Source organism: Balaenoptera musculus, chromosome 9 (assembly GCF_009873245.2).
Source record: "Balaenoptera musculus isolate JJ_BM4_2016_0621 chromosome 9, mBalMus1.pri.v3, whole genome shotgun sequence".
In the NCBI taxonomy this organism is placed as follows: domain Eukaryota; kingdom Metazoa; phylum Chordata; class Mammalia; order Artiodactyla; family Balaenopteridae; genus Balaenoptera; species Balaenoptera musculus.
In genome coordinates, this window is record NC_045793.1 from 98,519,392 (window position 1) to 98,539,957 (window position 20,566).

The following is a 20,566-nucleotide window of genomic DNA, read 5'->3' on the forward strand; positions in this document are numbered from 1 at the left end:
TCCTTGTCAAGGGTGTGATTTGGGCTCAAAATATTTTTTTTCTTACTGCAACATAAAATACGTTCAGAGCATAAACTTCGGAAGACAGAGTTGACTAAAAGGAGATAAAGACACACAATGACATCATACAAAAGATAGCACCGTTAGCAGTAAGATCTCTCCTGTCCTGCCCCCTCTAATACACACCCATATATTTTTCAAAACTGTAATTAGGGACTTCCCTGGTGTCACAGTGGTTAAGAATCCGCCTGCCAGTGCAGGGGACACAGGTTCGAGCTCTGGTCTGGGAAGATCCCACATTCCGCGCAGCAACTAAGCCCGTGCGTCACAACTACTGAGCCCATGTGCCACAACTACTGAAGCCCGCATGCCTACAGCCTGTGCTCCACAACAAGAGAAGCCACTGCAATGAGAAGCCTGCACACAACAACGAAGAGTAGACCCTGGCCGCAACTAGAGAAAGCCCGCACGCAGCAACAAAGACCCAACGCAGCCAAAAATAAAGAAATAAAATTTTAAAATAAAACAAAAATAAAAAAATTAATCAACAATCATATTAGGTACAATTTTTTTTTTAAAAAAAGGGGAAAAAGGTACTTCCCTGGCAGTTCACTGGTTAAGACTTCATGCTTCCATTGCAGGTGGCGTGGGTTCAATCCCTGGTCAGGGAACTAAGATCCCACATGCCGCACGGTACGTCCAAAAAAAAAAAAGGCAAAATACTTGAATAAACATTTCTCCAAAGAAGAGACATGAATGGCCAATGAGCACATGAAAAGTTGCCCAATATCATCAGTCATCAGGGAAATGCAAATCAAAACCTCAATGAGATACCACTTCACACTCTTTTTGATGGCTATTTAAAAAAAAAGAAATAAACAAAAAACAGAAAATAACAAAAGGTTGGCAAGGATGAGGAGAAATTGGAACCCTTATACACTGGTGGTGGGAATGTAAACTGGTGCAGCCACTTTGGAACCATCTGGTGGTTCCTCAAGAAAGTTAGAGTTACCATTTGACCCAGCAATTCCACTCCTAGGTATATACGAAGAGAATCGAAAACTTACATCCACGCAAAAACTTGTGCACAAATGTTCACAGCACCATTATTCATAATAGTCCACCAAATGTCCATCAACTGATTAATGGATAAACAAAATGTGGTATATGCAAACAATAGAATATTATTTGTCCGTAAAAGAATGAAGTACTGACGTGTGCTACAATATGGTTGAACTCTGAAGACATTATGCTAAGTGAAAGAACCCAGACGAATGAGATCACACATTGTATGATTCCATTTATGCCAGGGGTCCCCAAGCTGCGGACCGCCGGTGGTCCGCGGCCTGTTAGGAACCGGGCTGCACAGCAGGAGGTGAGCCGCGGGCAGGCGAGTGAAGCTTCATGCGATGCTCCCCATCGCTCCCCATCGTTTGCATTACCGCCTGAACCATTCCCCCCACCCCTGTCCATGGAGAAATTGTCTTCCATGAAACCAGTCCCTGGTGCCAAAAAGGTTGGGGACCGCTGATTTATGTGAACTGTCGGAATAGGCACATCCATAGACACAGAAAGTAGGTGAGTGGTTGCCAGAGGCTGGGGAGAGGGGAATGGGCGTGACTGCTAGTGGGTGCCAGCTTCTCTTTGGGGCGATGAAAAGTTCTAATATTAGATAATGGTGCTGGCTGGTCGCACAACCTTGTTAATATACTAAAAACTACCGAATTGCCCATGTTAAAATGGTGAATTTTGGGGACTTCCCTGGTGACGCGGTGGTTAAGACTCTGCGCTCCCAATGCAGGAGGCCTGGGTTCGATCCTTGGTCGGGGAACTAGATCTCATATGCCACAACTAAGGAGCCCACCTGCCACAACTAAGACACAGTGCTACCAACTAAATAGTGTTTAAAAAAAATGTTACTTTCTTCTTAAAAAAAAAAGTGGTGAACTTTGTGTTGTGTGAATTATACCTCGATAAAAAGTGGCAGGAGTGTACGCAAGGATAATTGAAAGTATTAAGTCCACGCATTTTTTGAGGGGAGACCAGTATAACTTTACATTAAAAAAAAAAGGTAGGGCTTCCCTGGTGGCGCAGTGGTTGAGAATCCGCCTGCCAATGCAGGGGACACGGGTTCGAGCCCTGGTCTGGGAAGATCCCACATGCCGTGGAGCAACTGGGCCCGTGAGCCACAATTACTGAGCCTGTGCGTCTGGAGCCTGTGCTCCGCGACAAGAGAGGCCGCGATAATGAGAGGCCCACGCACCGCGATGAAGAGTGGCCCCCGCTTGCCGCAACTGGAGAAAGTCCTCGCACAGAAACGAAGACCCAACACAGCCAAAAATTTAAAAAAAAAAAAAAAAAAATATGGTTTAAAAAAAAAGGTAAAAAGGCCACCTTTAGGGTTCTGTTCCCTCACCTGCTAAATGGAGACGGCCTTTCCTGCTCCTGGGGTTCTGGAGGGACCAGACACGCTGAGGGAGCTACTGACTGAGCCACACATGGAATTTTCATGTCCCTGCATCTGGATAAGGCTCACCCCGGCATGCTAGACATCTTCCCTGGGGCCTCATGTAGTCCTCGAAACAACTTTAGGAGAATGTTCTAGCAGACTTGTTCTGTTGATAGGAAGCTGAGAGGAGGGCCCACGTCTGGGTTCCCCGATTCTAACAGGAAGAGCTGGACTTTTTGTTTTTTTGTTTTTTTTTAGAAATAGACCCCACATATACAGTCAATTGATTTTTTAAAATTAATTAATTAATTAGTTTTTGGCTGCATTGGGTCTTTGTTTTTTTTAAAGTTTAATTTTATTTATTTATTTATTTATTTATGGCTGTGTTGGGTCTTCGTTTCTGTGCGAGGGCTTTCTCCAGTTGTGGCAAGCGGGGGCCACTCTTCATCGCGGTGCGCGGGCCTCTCACTATCGCGGCCTCTCCTGTTGCGGAGCACAGGCTCCAGACGCGCAGGCTCAGTAATTGTGGCTCATGGGCCCAGTTGCTCCGCGGCATGTGGGATCTTCCCAGACCAGGGCTCGAACCCGTGTGCCCTGCATTGGCAGGCAGATTCTCAACCACTGCGCCACCAGGGAAGCCCTGCATTGGGTCTTTGTTACTGTGCACGGGCTTTTCTCTAGTTGCGGCGAGCGGGGGCTACTCTTCGTTGCGGTACGTGGGCTTCTCATTGCAGTGACTTCTCTTGTTGTGGAGCACAGGCTCTAGGTGCGTGGGCTCAGTAGTTGTGGTGCACGGGCTCTAGAGCACAGGCTCAGTAGCTGTGGCACACGGGCTTAGTTGCTCCACGGCATGTGGGATCTTCCTGGACCAGGGCTCGAACCCGTGTCCCCTGCATTGGCAGGCGGGTTCTTAACCACTGCGCCACCAGGGAAGTCCAGAAGAGCTGGACTTGAACCCAGTCTGTGGAGCTTTGGGGTGGGTGCTCCAAACCCTCACCTCAGCTTCACTGTAGGGAACGGCCAGTCTGACATGCCCAGAGCTGGCAGGTTTGTTTTGTGGGTACATGGCCCTTCTGGGGGGAGTGTGTACTTTTGGCATGGAAACTCTCTTTATGTGAACACTTCCCATCCTCAGTGGGAAACCTCAGCAGGTCAAAACACAGGACTGCAAAAGCGGCCCCTTCTGTGGAAGGCGGCCCTCCTGAGAGACAAACCCTTGACAAACCCTCTCTAGACCCAAGCCTGTTTGCTTTCGTTTTCTCACTGATGGGAGCTTTCTCTGCCAAGCTGCCACTCAGCAAACACCTCCTGTCGTTGGTCAGTGAGTGGTCCCTGAGTGTCCACCAGGGCCAGCCCCGCCCTGGGGCCAGCAGCTGCGGTGGTGAGCAGAGCAGCGTCCATCAAGGCCACCATGACTGGCGGTGAGGATTGACGCAAACAATGACAGAAACCAATGAAATGCTTGCAGGTGACCTGCGTGCTTCAAGAGGGAAGTACTGTGTGTCTTGCTAGCTCAGGACAAGGTGCTCCGCAGAAGGGGGCCACGAGGGTGGGGTGGGAGGGGAAGTCAAGGAATAAAGAGCATGTAGGAGAGGACCTGAGGAAGGAGGCTCAAGCAGGTGAAGAGGGGCAACAGGGACACTCCTCCCAGAGGTAGAAGCATGTGAAAGGTCCTGAGGATGGAAGGGGCTGGGGTCCTGTCACCTGAAAGCGCTCTGAGCTTGTGTGTGGGGATGATTCTGGAAGGCCAGCAGGCCCATCTGATTAGGATGTTGCCGTCTTCCTAAGTGCAGTGAGAAGGGGGCGTTAAGCCGGGTGGCATTCTCCATGGACAGCTGGTAGCCACAGGGAATTAGACCGCAGCAGGTTAGGATTTGAGAGAAGGCGGAAGTCCAGGGTGAGAAGTGTGCTGATCCCACAGTTACTTAGGGGTGGAGCCAGCTTGCCTCGGCAGGGGTCCCAAATAATGGATGGAGGTGAAGGGGGGCAGCAGGGTTACAGGTGTGAGCAGCAGGGACAGGAACACCGGGAGGAAGGGCTTGTCCCAAAGCCACCAGGGTCACCAGAGCCAGGGAGAGGTGCCGGCGGAGGCCATCTGGGGGCTTTGGGGGCCTCAAGGCCGGGCTTAGTCAAGCTGCTGTTCCGGGGCAGGAGCAGCCAGACACAGGCCTGCGTGGTGGGAGGTGACCCCACCCCCAGGAGGGGAGAGGGGGCAGGGACAAGGGGAAGCCTCAGTAAGTTCTCAGCCCTTCCATGACACACCCGAAGGCCACGGCAAACAGACACCTACCCCTCTCCACACCAACAGGGCAAGGTCAAACAAGGATGCCCTCAAACTTAGGGTGCCCCAGGAAGAGGAAGAGAGCAGCTGTGGGGGCAGAGAAGCCGCCTACTGAGAGAGGAGAGGAGAGGGCCTGGGGCTGGAGAGGGCCGGGGCAGGGGCAGGGGCTGGGGAGAGGCTCTGCTGGCCTGAGCGGGGGTGGGTGTGCTCACTCTGGCCTTCCTTGGGTTGGCTTCCTGGAGAAACCCCAGGCACGGGGATGGGCTCCCAGAGTCTGAGGGGTCCTGGCTACCGGTGTCCCAGAGGTAGGGTTCCCAGGCCGTGGGATGCCCATACCCAGCACCGACACAGACAGCAGCTGGGACAGTGTGTGCCCCCAGTGTGTGCTCTGCCCAAGCCCCGTCCGTCCCAAGACGGCCCTGGGACCCCCAAGCTTCCCCAGTGGCCCAACAGGAACAATGGAGTCCTACAGGAGGGGAGGAGAGAGAAAGAGACCAAGGCTCGGGGGACATTCAGAAACCCAAGAGGGGCAGCCTTGGATGCAGGGGTCAGCAGAGGACACTGGGGTGACATTTGCCAAATCGGCGGTGGCTGGAGACTGTCCATCCCCGGACACAAGCCTACGCCCATCACAGACTCAGCGTCCTTTATTGCACAGCGAGACTGTGATCTTTCCCCGGTGTGGGTGCGGGTGGAGAACCCCTCGGCCAAGCCCCGGTGCAGGCGGTAGGCCAGCTCAGCAGCCCGGCCACAGGAGGGTGAAGGCACCGCGGCTGCAGCGGAAATCCGGCTCTGGCTGCTCCGGCTTGGGCTCCACGGAGACCAGGCGCCGAGCCCCGCGCTGGGTCAGGGGGATGCAGTCGGAGACGCGGACCTCCAGGGCGCGGCCCTCCCTGAAGGAGGGAGGTCAGGGTCAGGACGGGCAGGGCTCCGCAGCCCCGCAGCCGCCCCCGCGCCCCGAGACTCACCCCTGGCAGTGCGCGGCCAGCACACCCACCAGCTCCCCGATGCGGTTGTCCAGCGGCGGCCGGGAGCGGTGCAGACACACCACCAGGTCGTCGTAGCCCCGAGCGTGCAGCACCACCAGCTGGTCCCGCCCGCTGGTCACGCTCAGCCCGGTCACCTGAAGGGGGCGGGGTCTCAGGGTCAGGGGCGCGGCAGGCCCTCCTCCCCAAACCTGCACCTCCACCCCGCATCCCAGGAGCACAGGCCCGCCCGCACGCATCTTCCCCTCCCCAGCACCCCGCCCGCTCCCGACGGCCTCTCCCAAGCTCCCCTCCTCTCCCCCAGGCCCCACAGCCCTGCTGTCCCCTCTAGGTCCCCTTCCTCCCTCTCTGGTCCTGCCCATAAAGGGGAGGCTTGGGCAGGGCGCACCGCACACGAGGGCTTTTTGCCCTAATGGAATGTTCTAGATCTGCACAGTCTAACGTGGCACCACTGCTCACCTGTGGCTCTCCAGCACCTGAATGTGCTGCTGCCACTGAGGAGCTGAACTTTTACTTTTCTTTCCTTTTCACTGCATTTAAATAGCCACACGGGTCGTGGGCACCATAGCAGATGGTCCTCCACCCTGACAGTTACAGGGACCCCCAGCCTCAATCCCTGCCCTGGGTTGCCCCTTGGCCTGTGGGAATACGAGCTGCGGCTCCAGGGAGCAAGTGGGTCACAGAACTGGACAGAGGGGTGAAGGGAGGGGACCGGGTCCCACGGGTGGCAGCCACACACTGCAGCCAGGTCCATGCGGCCCAGGTCGGGGAGACCCCCGGGCAGGCACTGGCACAGATGTGGGCAAGGGGGCCATTTGGCATTTCGTTCTGCCAAAGAGTGGAGCAGGAGGGGGCGAGGAGGCCGAGGATGGGGGTCTGGGCCCTACACCCGTGGGGCAACCGGAAGCCTCTGCAGGCTGTTCAGCAGGGGCGCATGGGGCGGGGGAGGAGTTGCCGTCCTGAGCTGATGCTGAGTTCTAGAAAGCTCTGGCCATCCCAGGTAGGCATGAGGGGAGGGGCCTGGCAGTGCCCAGCAGGACACCGGGCCGGCTGGGGCCCCACGGATGCCCCCGCCCCCGCACAGGGCTCACCACGTCCAGGGGCACGGCCCGCATCACCCGGTACTGCCGGCCCGGCTCCAGCTTGTAGAGGTGCCGGTCTGTGAGCAGCAGCGCCCGGTCCCGGCTTTTGTTGAAGCGATTCACCTGCGGGACAGGTGCTCTCGGGGTCACTTGCCTGCCCCAGGGGGCTCCCCAGCAGGTGTGGCCGGTGGCCTCCCCTCCCTGAGGCCACTCTCTCACTGACTGGGCTGGAGCTGACTACTTTTGAAGTTGCAGGATCAGCTGTGAAACCTGTAAGCTAGGCCTGGGCCGGGGCTGCCACGGGCCTGCAGCCCTGCACCCATTGCTCACCTTTCGGACATGGCTGGAGAAGAGCACGGCCCCGAAGCCATCCTTTTCCCGAAGCGTCTTCAGTCGCTGAGCAAACAGGCCTGAGGCTGTGGGGTTGTCTGTGGCCTGAGGACAGATGGGGGCTGCTTGGGCTGGGGTCTTGGGACCATGCTTGACTGACAGCGACTCTCAGGGAATTGGCACAGTTATCCTTGACCTCAGAGAACCTCGTCAGGCCACGCGCCAGCCTCCTGGTGGGTCCGCCTGCCACGCTGGCTTCCCTGAAGGCCCACCGCACAGACCCCCTGCAGCCCTGAGGTTCTAGGCACACGTGTCTGTGCCCTCCACACCCACCCACCAGCCCAGCTCCCCACGCCAGGCCTGGGCAGACTGAGAGATGGAAGGGGCTGGGTGGGACCTCGCTCCTCCATGCCAAGCCACCCACCTGGGCAAACCTCGCGCCCCTGAGGCTTCATTCCCCGCAGAATGGGGCCAGGGGGCGGCTCACAGCACCCGTGTGGGCCAAGGGGGGCCATGGCATGGAGTCAGGGGGCTGTGCCTAAGAAGGGGGGTCTGTGCCAGAGAATGGGGGTGCTGACCTGAAAACACAGGAAGGCAAGTGGGAGTAGGGCAGAGGGGGAGGTTCTGAGTAAAGCCCAGGCTAGCTGGTTCTGGGTGAAAACCCTTGAACCTCAGAGGCCAGGGGCAGGAACAGAGGGGTACAGCCCACAGGACAGCCAGGCCCAGGGAGAGGACAGCTGAGGCGGACATGGGCAAGGTTTCAGCCTTGAGCCCCTCCTTGGCACCCAGACCCCGCAGCCCTGACACTTACGGAGGACAAGTAGTCCCGGGCCCAGGCCCGCCGGCAGCCCCAGTCCTGTCGCAGCTCCTGCAGGGCCGCCATGGCGGCCACCTTGGCCTTGATCTGAGCCATGTCTGAAGGGGGGATGTTCTTCACCAGCTGCCGGGCCCGCCACCTGGAGAGGGCCAGGTGGTCAGACGGACCCCTGTGCAGGCCTCACCCTTCCCTACTCCTGGTTGTGCCCCTTTTCCTGAGAACACACGTTAGTGCCTTTTCATGTCCCTTCCCCCACAGGATAAAGCCAAGCCCCTCAGCCAGGCACTAGCCACCCGCTGTGTCCCAGCCTCCCTGGTCTCAGTGGAAGGTGGCCTCTCCTGCTCTGAGCACGCTGGTTGCCCTTCACACCTCTCCTAAAGAACTCCTACTCAGCCTTCAAAGCCCTGCTCAGTTGCGGAGTTTCCCCCACTTCTAGCTCTGACCCACCAACCTCCCTGCAAGCCTCTAGCAAGGAGATGGAGGCCTGCATCCCCTCCCGATGTCCAGAATGGTGCTGGGGACATTAGGAATCTGCCAGCGGCTGTGGGGTGTGGGCAGCCAGCTGATGTGCACAGCCCCCTGTTTTCCTGCTTATCCAGTGGGACCACCTGTCTCCTGGCTAGCACCAAGGGGTTCAGATGGCCCGGTCCGGGTGTTCATTGGGCTCTAGCTGAGTGGAAAAGAGTGAAGGGCAGAGGGCGAGTACCTGCAGAAGAGCGCCTGGCAGATGTCCTGGAAAGGCTGCAGCACAGCAGGGGGCGGCGGCCACACAAGGTCACGGCCGTAGAGCGGGGGCTGCCGTGCAGCCTGGAATCGCCGCTGCATCTCTGCCAGGTGAGCGCGCACCTTGTGCCTCCGGAACCAGCGCATGATGGTGTAGATGGCCCTCAGTCGCCGGCAGTGCCGCCTGGCCAGCGTGCCCCGCCATGCCTGGGGGGCCAGTGGGAGGTGGTGCTCCGTTAGGCCCTGCCAGGCCCCGCCTCCCTCACCTTAGGAGACCCCAAAATGGAGGGGCACCCCGAGAATGTAACCATCAAAACCCAGACTGAAGATCCTACAAGGCAAGCGGCCCAGCGAACCCACAGATTAAAAGAGACTTAAGCAACGTATAGACCCTGAGTTGAACAGACTGAGGACACGACTGGGGACATGTGGTTATTGACTGGACAGGACAGCAGCAAGTCAGTGTGAACTTTCTAAATCCTGTTTCTGTGATGGTATTGGGTCATGTTCTTAAAAAAAAACCTCTGTGTGTTACAGGAGATAACAGAGGTAACAATGAAATGCAGTGTGTCGTCCTTAGTTGGATTCTGGGTTTTTAAAAGATGTAATGGGGGACTTCCCTGGTGGCGCAGTGGTTAAGAATCCGCCTGCCAATGCAGGGGACATGGGTTCGATCCCTGGGTCAAGAAGGTCCACATTCTGCGGAGCAACTAAGCCTGCGTGCCACACCTACTGAAGCCCGCGCGCCTAGAGCCCTTGCTCCGCAACAAGAGAAGCCACTGCGGTGAGAAGCCCGCATACCACAACGAAGAGTAGCCCCTGTTCACCGTAACTAGAGAAAGCCCGTGTGCAGCAGCAAAGACCCAATGCAGCCAAAAAAAAAAAAAGACTGCTCTACCATACCATTTAAAAATAAAAAAATAAAAAATGTAATGGGTCATAGTGGGACCCTTTCAGAAATTTAAATATGGCCTACATATTAGACATTCAGATGCGTAGAATATATTTTATCAGTGTTAGGTTTCTTTTTTTTTTTTGGCCATGCCCTGCATCATGCGGGATCTTAGTTCCCCCACCAGAGATGGAACCCGTGCCCCATGCAGTGGAAGCGCAGAGTCTAAACCACTGCACCGCCAGGGAACTCCCAGTGTCAGGCTTCTTGAATGTGCTATTGTCAGTGTGGTTATAAAGGGGGATGACCTTGTTCTTAGGATATGCCTGCTGAAGGATTTAGGGGTGTCATTACTTTATATGGTTTGGGAAAAAATACAAATATACGTGTATGTGAGTATCTGTATGTGCATATGGAGAAAGAGAGATAGAGACAGAGAGACAGAGACAGGGTGCGGGGGGGAGGGGAGAACATAATTGGAGCAATCCAGGTGAATAGTAATCATTGTATGAATCTTTCCACTTTTCTGTAGGTTTGAAATGTTAAAAATAAAAAGTTATGGGGAGAGGTGGGAGAATCCTTATCCTTTGGAAAGACATAGTGAAATGATTATAAATGAAATGATTTGCTTCAAAATAACCGGGATAGAGGTGCGATGTCTACCCAAAACCACGTTGGTCATGTGATGTGGTTGACACAGGGCAGTAGGCGTGTGGGAATATAGCACACCATTCTGCACGCTTTTCTCCAGGTCTGAAATCTTTCAGAATAAATGGAAGAAAAGAAGGAAAAAAGAAAGGAAGGAAGGAAGCCAGATTCCTGAATGTCTTGTTTTGAGCACCTGGGCCTGAGGCTGGTGGCCACAGAACAGAGGTGACCCCAACAACATCCACACTTTTTGCTTAAGTCAGTTTCAGTGTCGGTTTGTCACCTGCGAGCGGGGGCTCCCCCGGTACTTGGAAGTGTGCCTGTGCCCTCCTCAGTGCACGCACATCCCGCCAACTCCGGGTGGGACACACCCATCTCTCCCCTCCCCCCAGGTAACGCACAGCTCTCTCCTTCCCATCCTCCCACACCCTGCCTGGTGGCCGTCCAGCCCCGCCGCACCTTCTGTAGCAGCAGCACGATGATGGGGATGAGACACGCGCGGCTCTGCTCCAGCGTGACCAGCGTCCGGGGCGAACGGATGAAGAGCTTGCTGTGGCCGAAGGCCACGTCCCCCTGCAGCCCGTGCTGCTCCAGGAGGGCGCTCACGGCCGCCCTATCGGAGCCCAGCAGGTGGTTTGGCCACGTGTACTCACAGGTCATCTTGTACCTGTCACAGAAGGACCGTGGGGTCCCAGGGGTCCCAGACCCTGGGGAGGAGTGCGGACCCGCCCCGCCTTGACTCGCCCCGCCCCCAGGCCACGCCTACTCCAGCGCCACGCCCACACCCTCCCTGCCGATCCCACGCAGCCCATCCCCGCCCCGCCCCACCCCGTGTGTCACAGGAGGGACCTCGGTGACTGTCAGTGCCCTGAGGTCAGCAGCGTGCAGGCTCCCGCCCTGAAGTCTGAAAAGCGCCCGCTGTTTTGGGCACCCGCGGCCCGCTGCTGGAACCCCTCAAGGACACGCCCCTGGGGGAGGGGCCGTACCTGAGCAGGAATCGAGAATAGGGCTGGCGGGAAGCGAAGCCGGCCCTGCGGACCCTCACGTTCTCCAGCAGCCCCAGGTATGCGACCTGGTGGCGACAGTGGCCCTCGTCCAGCTTCGCGGCCACCTTGTCCTCATTGGGCTTGATGCAGCGGACGTAGAAGGGCTCCTGTGGGGACAAAGGACACTCGGAGAGGCCAGTGTCACGGCCCTACAGTCACCCGGCAGGGGCAGCAAGCGAGCTGTCTCCATCCTGCCGTCTCCATCCTCCCACGCTGCCGTCTGCGTGGGGAAGAGGCTCTCAGGGGGAAGGGGAGGCTGAGGGCCCAAGGGCAGGCCGAAGGCTGAGGCCAGGAGGAGACTGGGGATGAGGGGTGGCGGGCAGCATGGGACCTGGGAGCCCAGTGTTGGGTGCGGGCAGGAGGCTGGCCCAGAGCCAGGTTCTGACCGGGCAGCAAAGCCCCTTAGCCCTTCCTTTCGCTTCCCAGAGGCCCTGCTGAGTCTCTGGATATTCTGTTGTCCCTCCACTGCCCCCTCTGACTTTGTGCCCCAAGCTCTGCAAGGTGCTCGTGCCACTTTCCTGTCCCTGTGGCCCCAGCTTCCAGAAGCTAACCCCGTATCTGGGCAGGACCAGGGCTGGGTCAACCCAAGCTCTGAGCAAGGTCTCCCCCAGCCCATCCCCAAGAGGCAACGAGGCCAGGGGAAGGCTGCTGGGACCCCGCATTTACTCAAGCCTCCGCCTGGTCCAGGGCATCTTAACCTGTGCAGCAGCTGGTCCCTCCCTGCTGGAGGGGGTGTGGCTCGCAGCAGAGAGGAAACAGAAGGATCCGGAAGGATCCAGGCTCAGGGTGGGGTTGGGGGGCCGTACCTTGGAGGCCAGGTTTTCCACCAGGGCCACCATGGAGTTCTTGAAGAGTGTGCCGGCTGTCAGGGGGCGCTTGGTCACCTCTGTGATGTCCTGCTGCCCATCTGGCCACATGGCCCGCAGGGTGGGGTCCGTGCTGTGGACACAGGCTGCATGGCCAGCCGCCCTCCAGGACAGCCCGCACCCCAGCCTGGCCATTTGTAAGCTTCATGGCCTCAGCTTTGACCCTCAGGCTGTCTGTGAGCATCAGACCGGAGTGTCTGAAGGCCCTTCCAGCCAGAGCCCCTGGGCCCTCGCCCTCTGGTGCCCACATGCATGCCCACAGGGCCTGCTCACCTGTTATACAGCAGCCGCTTGAAGTCCTGGAAGAGGGAGTCTCTGTTCTTGTCAATGAAGCCCTCCGCCGAGTACCTGGTTGGGGGGGACAGGGCCACTGAGGAGACGGGGCCCTCGGACGGCCCCCAGCGTGCCCCTCCCCCTCCTCCCACCTGGTCAGCCTCTCTTCCTTCCTCCTCACGTGCTCCTCTTCCTTCCCCTCTCCTTTCTGTCTTCCCTCTCATCACATAAGACCTCCGCCCTCAGAAGTTTCTCTCCTGAAAGATGCCAAATGTCGCATCACTGAATCCTGGCTCTAGCACATACATGCGGTGTGACCTGACCTAGAGCAAGTTACTTAAACTCTCTGTGCCTCAACAGAGACCACAAGCTCAGAACAGTGCCTACTGAGTTTCCAAAAATATCGGGCGATTGCAATTACAACCAGGAACTCCTGAGTCATGGGTCTGTTTTGTTCCGGTGGCACTGAGAACCTCAGGTTCATCGTCTTGTCCTTTAACTGTTAGAAAGCTCAGCACTAAAATCTTGGCTTCACTTGCAGCTCCTAGAAAGGCTCAAGGCCATGGGATCTGACTTCTGGTGGCTTCGTCTTTTGGACTCTTATTTCTTCTCCTTGCGAAGGACACGTTGGACACTTGTGCCTCTCTCTGTGTCACCTCAGATCCACTTCGGGGTGAGGTGAGTGGCAGGGAAATTAATAATAATCACGGCCACTCCTGGAAGACACCTGGGGCCTCGGTACTCAGTGTGTGGCCCGAGGACCCGCAGTGTCCATCTGGCCTGGGAGCTTGTTAGAAACACAGCCTCTCGCCCCTCTGCTCCTCCTCGCTGGCCTGCACCTTGATGTGCAGGCTTTGCTCAAAGCGTGATAAGAACTGGCCCTGGGCTGGGAGCAGAGGTCCACCCTGGCTGCACCTCGGACTCTCTAGCCCCTCTCCCAGAAATGGGCATTTTTTTAAAAGCTTCCCAGAAGATTCTATGATGCAGCCAGGGCTGAGAATCGCTATCTTAAAAGCCCCAATGTATGCTTTTTACTTGTGAATCTGGTGAGGGCATATTTTCAGCGCCTTAAAAAGGGGAGGGGGCAGAGGGGGGGACCAGACGCTCAGTGGGGGGCCCTTACATGACATCCCCTGCGTAGTGCTTGATCCGGAAGTCTCGGCCAAACTCCATGGTCTTGTCTGTGGGGCAGAGCTATGGGCGGGGGCAGGCCAGGTCAAGGCACAGAAGGTGTGGGGGATCTGGGGTAGGGGGGGACAGTCCTGCAGAGAAGGCTGAGCCACCGCCAAGGACCCCCCAACTCCCAAGACAGGCAGCATGGCACCCGTGGCGCCCTTTCCAGGGCTGGGACCAGCCGGGGGTGCACAGGGCGGGGGCGACCGCAGGGGCGGAGGGGCACCTGGCGGCTGGTGTAGTGTGGGTGGTGGCGGTGGTGCGTGTCCAGGGTCTGCAGGAAGATCCGGTCAGTGATGGGGCCCGCGGTGCTGCAGGCCTCATCCAGTACAGCCAGGATGCCCCGGTGGGGCCGCTCCACCAGGTCCACGATGGTGGCGTTGTTGAAGTACTCCACCTGCGGGAGGGCAAGCAGGGCAGCTCCCGAGCCCCGTCCGGCCTCTCGCCCGAGTTCCTGCCCGGCGCCCGCTCCCCCCAGCCCTCCCCTGCACACACCCGCCCGCCCAGCGCCACGCCTCTCCCTCCAGGGCCCGAGGTGTGCAGGATGGGCCCCGGCACTCACGCTCTGCCAGGTGATGCCCTCCCGCTCGTATTCCTCCTGCTCCTGCTTCAGGATGAGCTGGATGAAGAGCTGCTGCAGCTTCTCGTTGCAGTAATTGATGCAGAACTGCTCGAAGCTGGGGGCGGAGGGGCCGTTGAGAGTCCTGCCTCGACCGCCCACCGCAGGGCTTTTGCTCCATGGGGAGCGAGCGCAACAAATGGCAGGCTTCCCCGCAAATAGATCCCCTGAGGTTTGCCTGAGGGGCTGGTGCCAGGCGCCCCAAGTGGCCTCTCTGTCGGGGAGCATCTCCCGCTCCGGGCTGCTCTTTTACCCGCCTGCCCCCAAGTCCAGCACGCACGCCCTGGAGTGGATCTGGGAGTCCCAGCGAGGGGAAGTGAGCCGAGATCTTGCCTTCCCAGGCACCAGTGGACGGCGGCACAGCTGAGGCTGGCTTGAAGGCACGAGCCTGGGGCCAGGGACCGACCGGCACCGACGCTGGACGCCCTGCTCCCCAGCCCAGCCGAGCTCCCCAGGACTAAGGCGGCCCTAGAGGGTGGGCGGGGTCAGGGTGTGGTGGCAGGGCTACCCACCTGTTGACAGGGAACACCTCGAAGCCGTAGATGTCCAGCACGCCGATGACTGTGTCCTTGCCGTCGCGCCGGGGGTCCCGGTCCCGGGGTTCCATGACACGGTTGATCCGGTCCACCACCCACTCAAACAGCCGCTGGTACACTGCCTGGGAAGAGGCCAGGAGCCAGCTGCCTCTGACTGCCTCTGGCCCCGTCTCCTCCGGGAAGGCCTCCAGGTTGCCCCCCCGCCTCCAGGGCACCTTGGCACAGGCGTCCCGGGCATAGCTGGCCTCGGCCGCAGTGTGGCCCTTCTCGATGAGTTCCCTGCCTCCCGAGGCCACGGTGCGAGCCAGCAGGCAGCGCAGCACCATCCCCCGGGGTGTGGCCGTCAGCTCAGCCACGTGGTCCACCAGCACCTCATCAGTCACCGCCAGGCGCCTCTGCTCCAGACTGCCCTCCTCCAGCTCCACAAACTTGATGTTTCCCTGGTGACGCGGGAACCGTGAAGAGTCAGGCTCCGCGTCTCAGAGGAGCCTGCTGCACCCCTCTGCCCCCAGAGGGCCAGGGGAGGCAGGGACGCGGGGTACAGTAGAGCTTGGCTTCTACCACATACACAGCCAGAGAGAGAGAGGGGAGCGCTTCCTGGAGCACGCCAGAGCCTTCCCCAAGGCTTCCCACCCGAACGTCATGTGAGAGGTCCCACTGCATCCTTCTGCGGCCGGCTATGTGCTACCCACTCCTCATGCTTCCTCAGAGAGAACTAAGGCTCAGAGGCGCTGAGTAACCTGCCCAAGGCCACACAGCTCTTAGGTGACAGAAGCAAAAGGCCGGTCTGCATGTGCTCAGCTTTACTGAGCCCAGACTGCCCTTGCCTGCTAAGTCTGGGCTGATCTACCAGACAAGGACCAGGCCCATTCTGGGCATTCAGGGCCCACGGCTCAGGGCCCACGGCTCAGGGCCCGGCCTGTGGGAACCCATAGCCAAAGCAACTCAGTTCCAGCAGAGGGAGAAGTGGGCCAGTAACATGGCTGGGTTGTCAGAGGCCAGTCTCCTCCTCCAGGGGAGGCGCCCGGCCAGGGCACCACATGGGGCAATGGCCGCAGAGCCCACAGCCAGGCTCACCAGGTGCAGAATGGCGGCCAGGATCCGGTGCACGGACGCCACCTCCTCAGGACTGAAGCCGATCACCCGCATGGCCTCCGTCACCGCCTGGTGGTGGCTCTTCTCGTCGCTGTCCAAGACCTGGGGGAGAAAGGGCTCAGCACCCCAGTGCCACGCTGAGCCTCAAGTCCCCTGTCCCAGTGCGCATGCTCACCCACTGCACCCCCATCCCGGCGCTGAGCCCGATTCCTCCAACTGAAAGCCTGCCGAGTCAGGCCCCACCAGTCCCGCTGAGCCATGCACACCGCCCTGGGCCCTGCTGAAGTCACTGGCCACCAGCACCAGGGCCCTGGGACTAAGCGTGATTAGAGCCTGGGCTCCCTGCCCCGACTCACACTGAGCCCCGCCCCCTGGCGGGTGAAATTATACAGCGCAGGGTTTCTCTGCAGGTGCAGTTCTTGCAGCTCCTTGTCCTCACAGCCCCGCAGCACCTGGAGGACCCGACACCCCTCCGTTAGGCCCCTGAGCTCCAAAGACCCCACCCACGTACGCAGGACAAACAGACACGTCCTTCAACCACCGCTGACCCAACAAATTCATGGTGTGGGTCAGCACAGTGATGGTGTGGACACCGCCTGAGCCCAGGGAGAACCTACTTCTAGGTCAGATACTGTGTAGACACCACACCTATCCAGGGAAAGACCACTTCAGTGGTCAGGCATGGTGTAGATACCACCTGAGTCCACAGAGACCCACTTCAGAGGTCAGACACATTGCAGACATTGCCTGTGTCCTGGGAGGACCTACTTCAGTGATCAGACATGCTGTAGACACTGCCAATGTCCAGGCAGACACACTTCGGTGAGTCAGAAAGAATGTAGATACCACCCAAGTCCAAGGAGATCCCGCCTCAGTGGGCCAAACATGGTGTAACCGCCTGAGTCCAGGGAGACACCACCTCCGTGGGTCTCACCCAGTGTAGACACTATCAGTGTCCAGAATCCACCTCGGTGTCAGACATGGTGTGGACACTGCCCTGCCCGCGTCCAGGGGGACCCCACGTCAGAGTCAGATGAGGTGTACACACAGCCATGTCCAGGGAGCTCCCACCGCAGTAGGGGCAGGGCCGGGGCGAAGGCATGGAGGGAGAGGGGAGGGAAAGGGACTGTGGGTGGGGCAACCAGAAGGCCTTCCCTGCAGGTCTCCCCCTGCCTGCTTTGGCTCACCTGGTAGAAGGCATGGAAGTTCCTCTCGCCCACGTGCTGCTTGAGGACCCGAGACTGAGGAGAGAGGAGCAGCTGGACCGAGGCCCGGATGCTGGCCCCCCCGCAGGGGACCTGTCCCAGAGCCCCCGGGGCAGTGCAGGTAGGCGGTGGTGGCTGATCTGGCTACAGAGGGAGCCCCTCCCGGTGAAGCTGGGACATCGGGAAGGTAGCTTCCTGCCCCCAGGGTGCCAGGCCTGGGAGGCTCGGCGTGGTGGGGCAGCTCTGCCTGGTCCCCCCGAGGGAGGCCTTTGTGCGGCCCACCTGCCCAGGGTCTCGGTAGTAAGGCCCACCTTCTCCAGCAGGTAGCTGTGGATGTGTCCCCCCACGGGGTCTCCTTTGAAGTCAAAGTTGATGTCCATGTACTTGCCGAAGCGGCTGGAGTTGTGGTTGCGGTTGGTGCGAGCGTTGCCGAAGGCCTCCAGCACGCAGGTGGACTTGAGCAGCACGTCCTTGACTCTGCGTGGGGCAGAGGGGCCGAGGGGCTATAACGCAAAGACCTCGCGCTGGGGACTGTGCCCGGGTCCAGCATCCCCGTCTGAGGCTTCCCCATCACAGGAGGAGAGGGAGCCTGAGGGCCTGGCCTCACCCTGCGCTGCCCCTTGCAGGCCTTTGACCCTGAGATGCTGGGAAAGGCACCTGCAGGGGGCTCACGCCGGTTGCCCTGTAAAGCCTTGCGCCTTGAAAGGCACTGGCCCTGCCTTCCCAGACCAAAGCTGCAGCCCAGTGAGGAGCTGGGTCTGGACCCTCGGCGCCAGCCATGTGTGCTTGGGAACTTCCATCGCTGTCCCCACCCCACTCCTGCCCCGAACCCCACCTTACCCCACCTCAACAGGCAGAGCCGGGGCTCCCGCATAGGAAGCTGCTCCTACAAATCCCCGCTGGTGAGCAGCTGGCAGGCAGGTGGGCCCCGGGTTCCGGGTTCCTGACCCAAACCCTGACACCCGGCCTGGCATCCCGGGCCTTCCTGACGGGCCAGCCAACTTTTCCACTTCCATCGGGTCCCGGTGAGGGCCCAGCACCCGTCTGTTGGCACTCTGCACCTCACTCCCTTCCTGTCCCTAGAGGAAGGGCACCCACATGCTGGGCCTCGCCTCTCCTTGTGTCGAGAGGTCCGGGCTGCGGCTCACCTGGAGCCTTGCTGCCAGCCACTGAACTTGGCCTGAGCCGGGCCCCCCTGTGTCTCTTGCCCCCCATCAGGCGTGAGGCCCCTGCCCACGCCTCCCCACCCTCACCTCTCCACCTCGGCCCTCTGGCTAGGGTTGGTGACGGCGGCCATGTACTGCGTGATGTGCTTGCTGGCTTCTGTCTTCCCTGCCCCGCTCTCCCCTGCCGGAAAGAAGGACAGTCGGACAGAACTTCTGCCTGCTCCCCCTTAACCAGCTCCCGGTGCCCATCCCCACTCCCAGGTGCTCCAATCACCTCCCCATCCCATCGCTGACAGATGAAAACACTGGGGCCCAGGGAGGCTGTGAGCCAGAGCCTGGGCCCTGGCTGCAGGGCAGGTACCTGAGATAACAATGCAGGTATCCCTGGACCGTTGCTTCATCGCCCTGTAGGCAGCGTTGGCCACGGCGTACAGGTGGGGCGGCCGCTCATAGAGCTCGCGGCCCTGGTACCTGGCGATGGCCTCGGGCCCGTACAGGGGCAGCTCCTGGTAGGGGTTCACGGACACCAGCACCTCACCGATGTACGTGTAAATGTGGCCCTTCTCGAACCTGGCACAGGCAGGGTCAGTCCTCAGTGCTCAGGGCCTCGGGGACACACACCTAGGTCCCGGGGCATTGGGCCCAGGCGGGAAGCCTTGGGGCCCTGGCCCACCCGCAGGGCTGAGAGTAGACGAGGGAGCTGGGGGGAGAGGGGGTGCTGGCTGACTTGAGCCCTCCTGGTGCCGTTTGCCGGGAGTCGCACCCCACACAAGGTAGTGGTGGGATCCAAGCTGCTCTCCACGGGGATCCTGATGTCACGGGAATCATGACTACCCACTTTATTAAGGGACTGACTTGCCCGAGGCCTTGCTGGGCAAGGCAGAGCTGGCAGCGTGGGAAACTGGGTTGAGGACGGGGAGGAGACGGGGGTGGGAGGCAGAGGGAGGGGCCTCCAGCTGTTTCCTTCTCAAGACCTGGGCGGGGACCCAGAAGCAGAAGCGACCCAGCCCAGCCCCACCCAGACAGCAGGGACTGGGAGGGGTGCCACCACCCTCCCCCCAGGCACTTCCTCAGACTTCTTGACCCTTCCCTTCAGGAACCTAGCCACCCAGAAGGGTGCCTGTGTCCATCATCCCTCTCTTGACTCTCCTGCCCTGGGAGGAGCACTGGCCCGCCTGTGCCTGCTGCCCTGACGACCCGCCCTGCCCCTGACAGCCTGTCCCGGGTTCCTCTTCCTCAGCTGCCTCGGATGCGGACGCGGGAGTTCCCTGGCTTGGCTCCCTGCACACCCGGGACCTGCTGGAGACAGACTCTCTCATCTGCAAGCTGTGTGGCCCCAGGCTCAGGGTTCCATCATTAATACGGAGATGGTAATACCTGTCTCAGAAGCTAGTTTATAGGAATGAAGTGAAGTCAGGCTTAGCTCTCTGCCCCATACAAAAGAGAAGCTCATTTCCTGTCTGACTCTCCATCCCACAGCCCTGGCCTTGGCTCAGGGCCCGCCCGTGCCTGACTTCAGCAATCTGGGGTCAGTGGGACCTGTCCCCAAGCTCTGCACAGTCACCTTCTGCTCCCCCTGGCTGTCCAGGGATGAAGCCAGCTCCTGGTGCCACCCCATGTCACCACCAACTCCTCCCTGCCCTCTGCCCTCCGGCAAATAAGGCCCTGTGTCACTTCTACCAGCCACACCCTGAAGCACCCCACATGCCCCCGAGAGTGTTATCTCAGCTTGCCCACCTGCACCCCCCAGGGTGGGGCCTGACCACTTCCCTTGGAGCCCCCAGGGCCCAGCACAGCCCCACAAGGGGGATGGAGCATCCAGCCGGTCCGGGGGCCTGGCACCTGACGGGAGGAGGGGTCAGGAGGCACCTGGGCTGTGTGGGAGGCCCGGGTCTGGGAAGCCTGCTCTAGCACCGGCTGGTTGCCCTGGCCCTGAGGCCACAGTCCTTCCTGTCCCGACGTCCCCCTGAGGTCACCCAGACAGCGGGCTGGCAGAGACCAGCGGGGGTGGGGATGGGGAGAAGGGGAGCCCCTGCCCGAGGTCTACCTGAGCTTCAGGTTCTCCATAAAGTCTTCCATGGTCACTTGGTCCAAAAGCACAAAGTCGGGCTTGCCGCACTCAGGGCCTTCGTCCTCCATCGCGCCGGCGGGAAGCACCCAGGCCAGGTTGCCCTGACCTTCCTGTGCAGAGCAGCTCAGGGTGGGGGTGCTCTCGCACAGGCCCAGCCCTCCCTCCCGCAGCCGCGTGGTGAAGTAGGAAGTGGGTTCTTGTGGCCCCAGGGAGGGGTTGCCCTCCCTGCTTGCCGTCCCCTCCCAAGGGGCTCTGACCCCTGCTTCCTGGTTCCCCTCAGGGCGTGCCTAACGGTCGAGGCGGTCAAG

General features: G+C 59.6%; 1 protein-coding gene across 3 annotated transcripts; it reads right to left on the bottom strand.

Moving 5' to 3' along the window:
- Nucleotides 1–5,359: 5,359 nt before the first annotated feature.
- Nucleotides 5,360–20,363, bottom strand: MYO1G (myosin IG). 3 transcript variants are annotated; one of them, XM_036864119.1, is made up of 22 exons: nt 20,235–20,363; nt 18,549–18,757; nt 18,275–18,368; nt 17,333–17,498; nt 17,004–17,057; nt 16,173–16,268; nt 15,799–15,918; nt 14,937–15,161; nt 14,698–14,843; nt 14,129–14,243; nt 13,793–13,963; nt 13,517–13,587; nt 12,394–12,468; nt 12,061–12,193; nt 11,195–11,361; nt 10,668–10,875; nt 8,652–8,875; nt 7,940–8,084; nt 7,129–7,233; nt 6,808–6,921; nt 5,699–5,853; nt 5,360–5,623 (listed from the first exon to the last, which is right to left on the bottom strand). In XM_036864119.1, exons 1-22 carry the CDS (start codon nt 20,324–20,326, stop codon nt 5,467–5,469), a joined length of 3,042 nt encoding a protein of 1,013 aa, XP_036720014.1. In that variant the 5' UTR covers nt 20,327–20,363; the 3' UTR covers nt 5,360–5,466. The 3 variants fall into 3 exon arrangements, 2 of the variants coding, with proteins under 2 accessions (XP_036720014.1, XP_036720016.1); XM_036864121.1 differs by lacking the exon at nt 16,173–16,268; XR_005021288.1 differs by lacking the exons at nt 5,360–5,623; nt 5,699–5,853; nt 6,808–6,921; ... (4 more) ...; nt 11,195–11,361; nt 13,517–13,587 and having other exon boundaries at nt 12,105–12,193.
- Nucleotides 20,364–20,566: the final 203 nt, after the last annotated feature.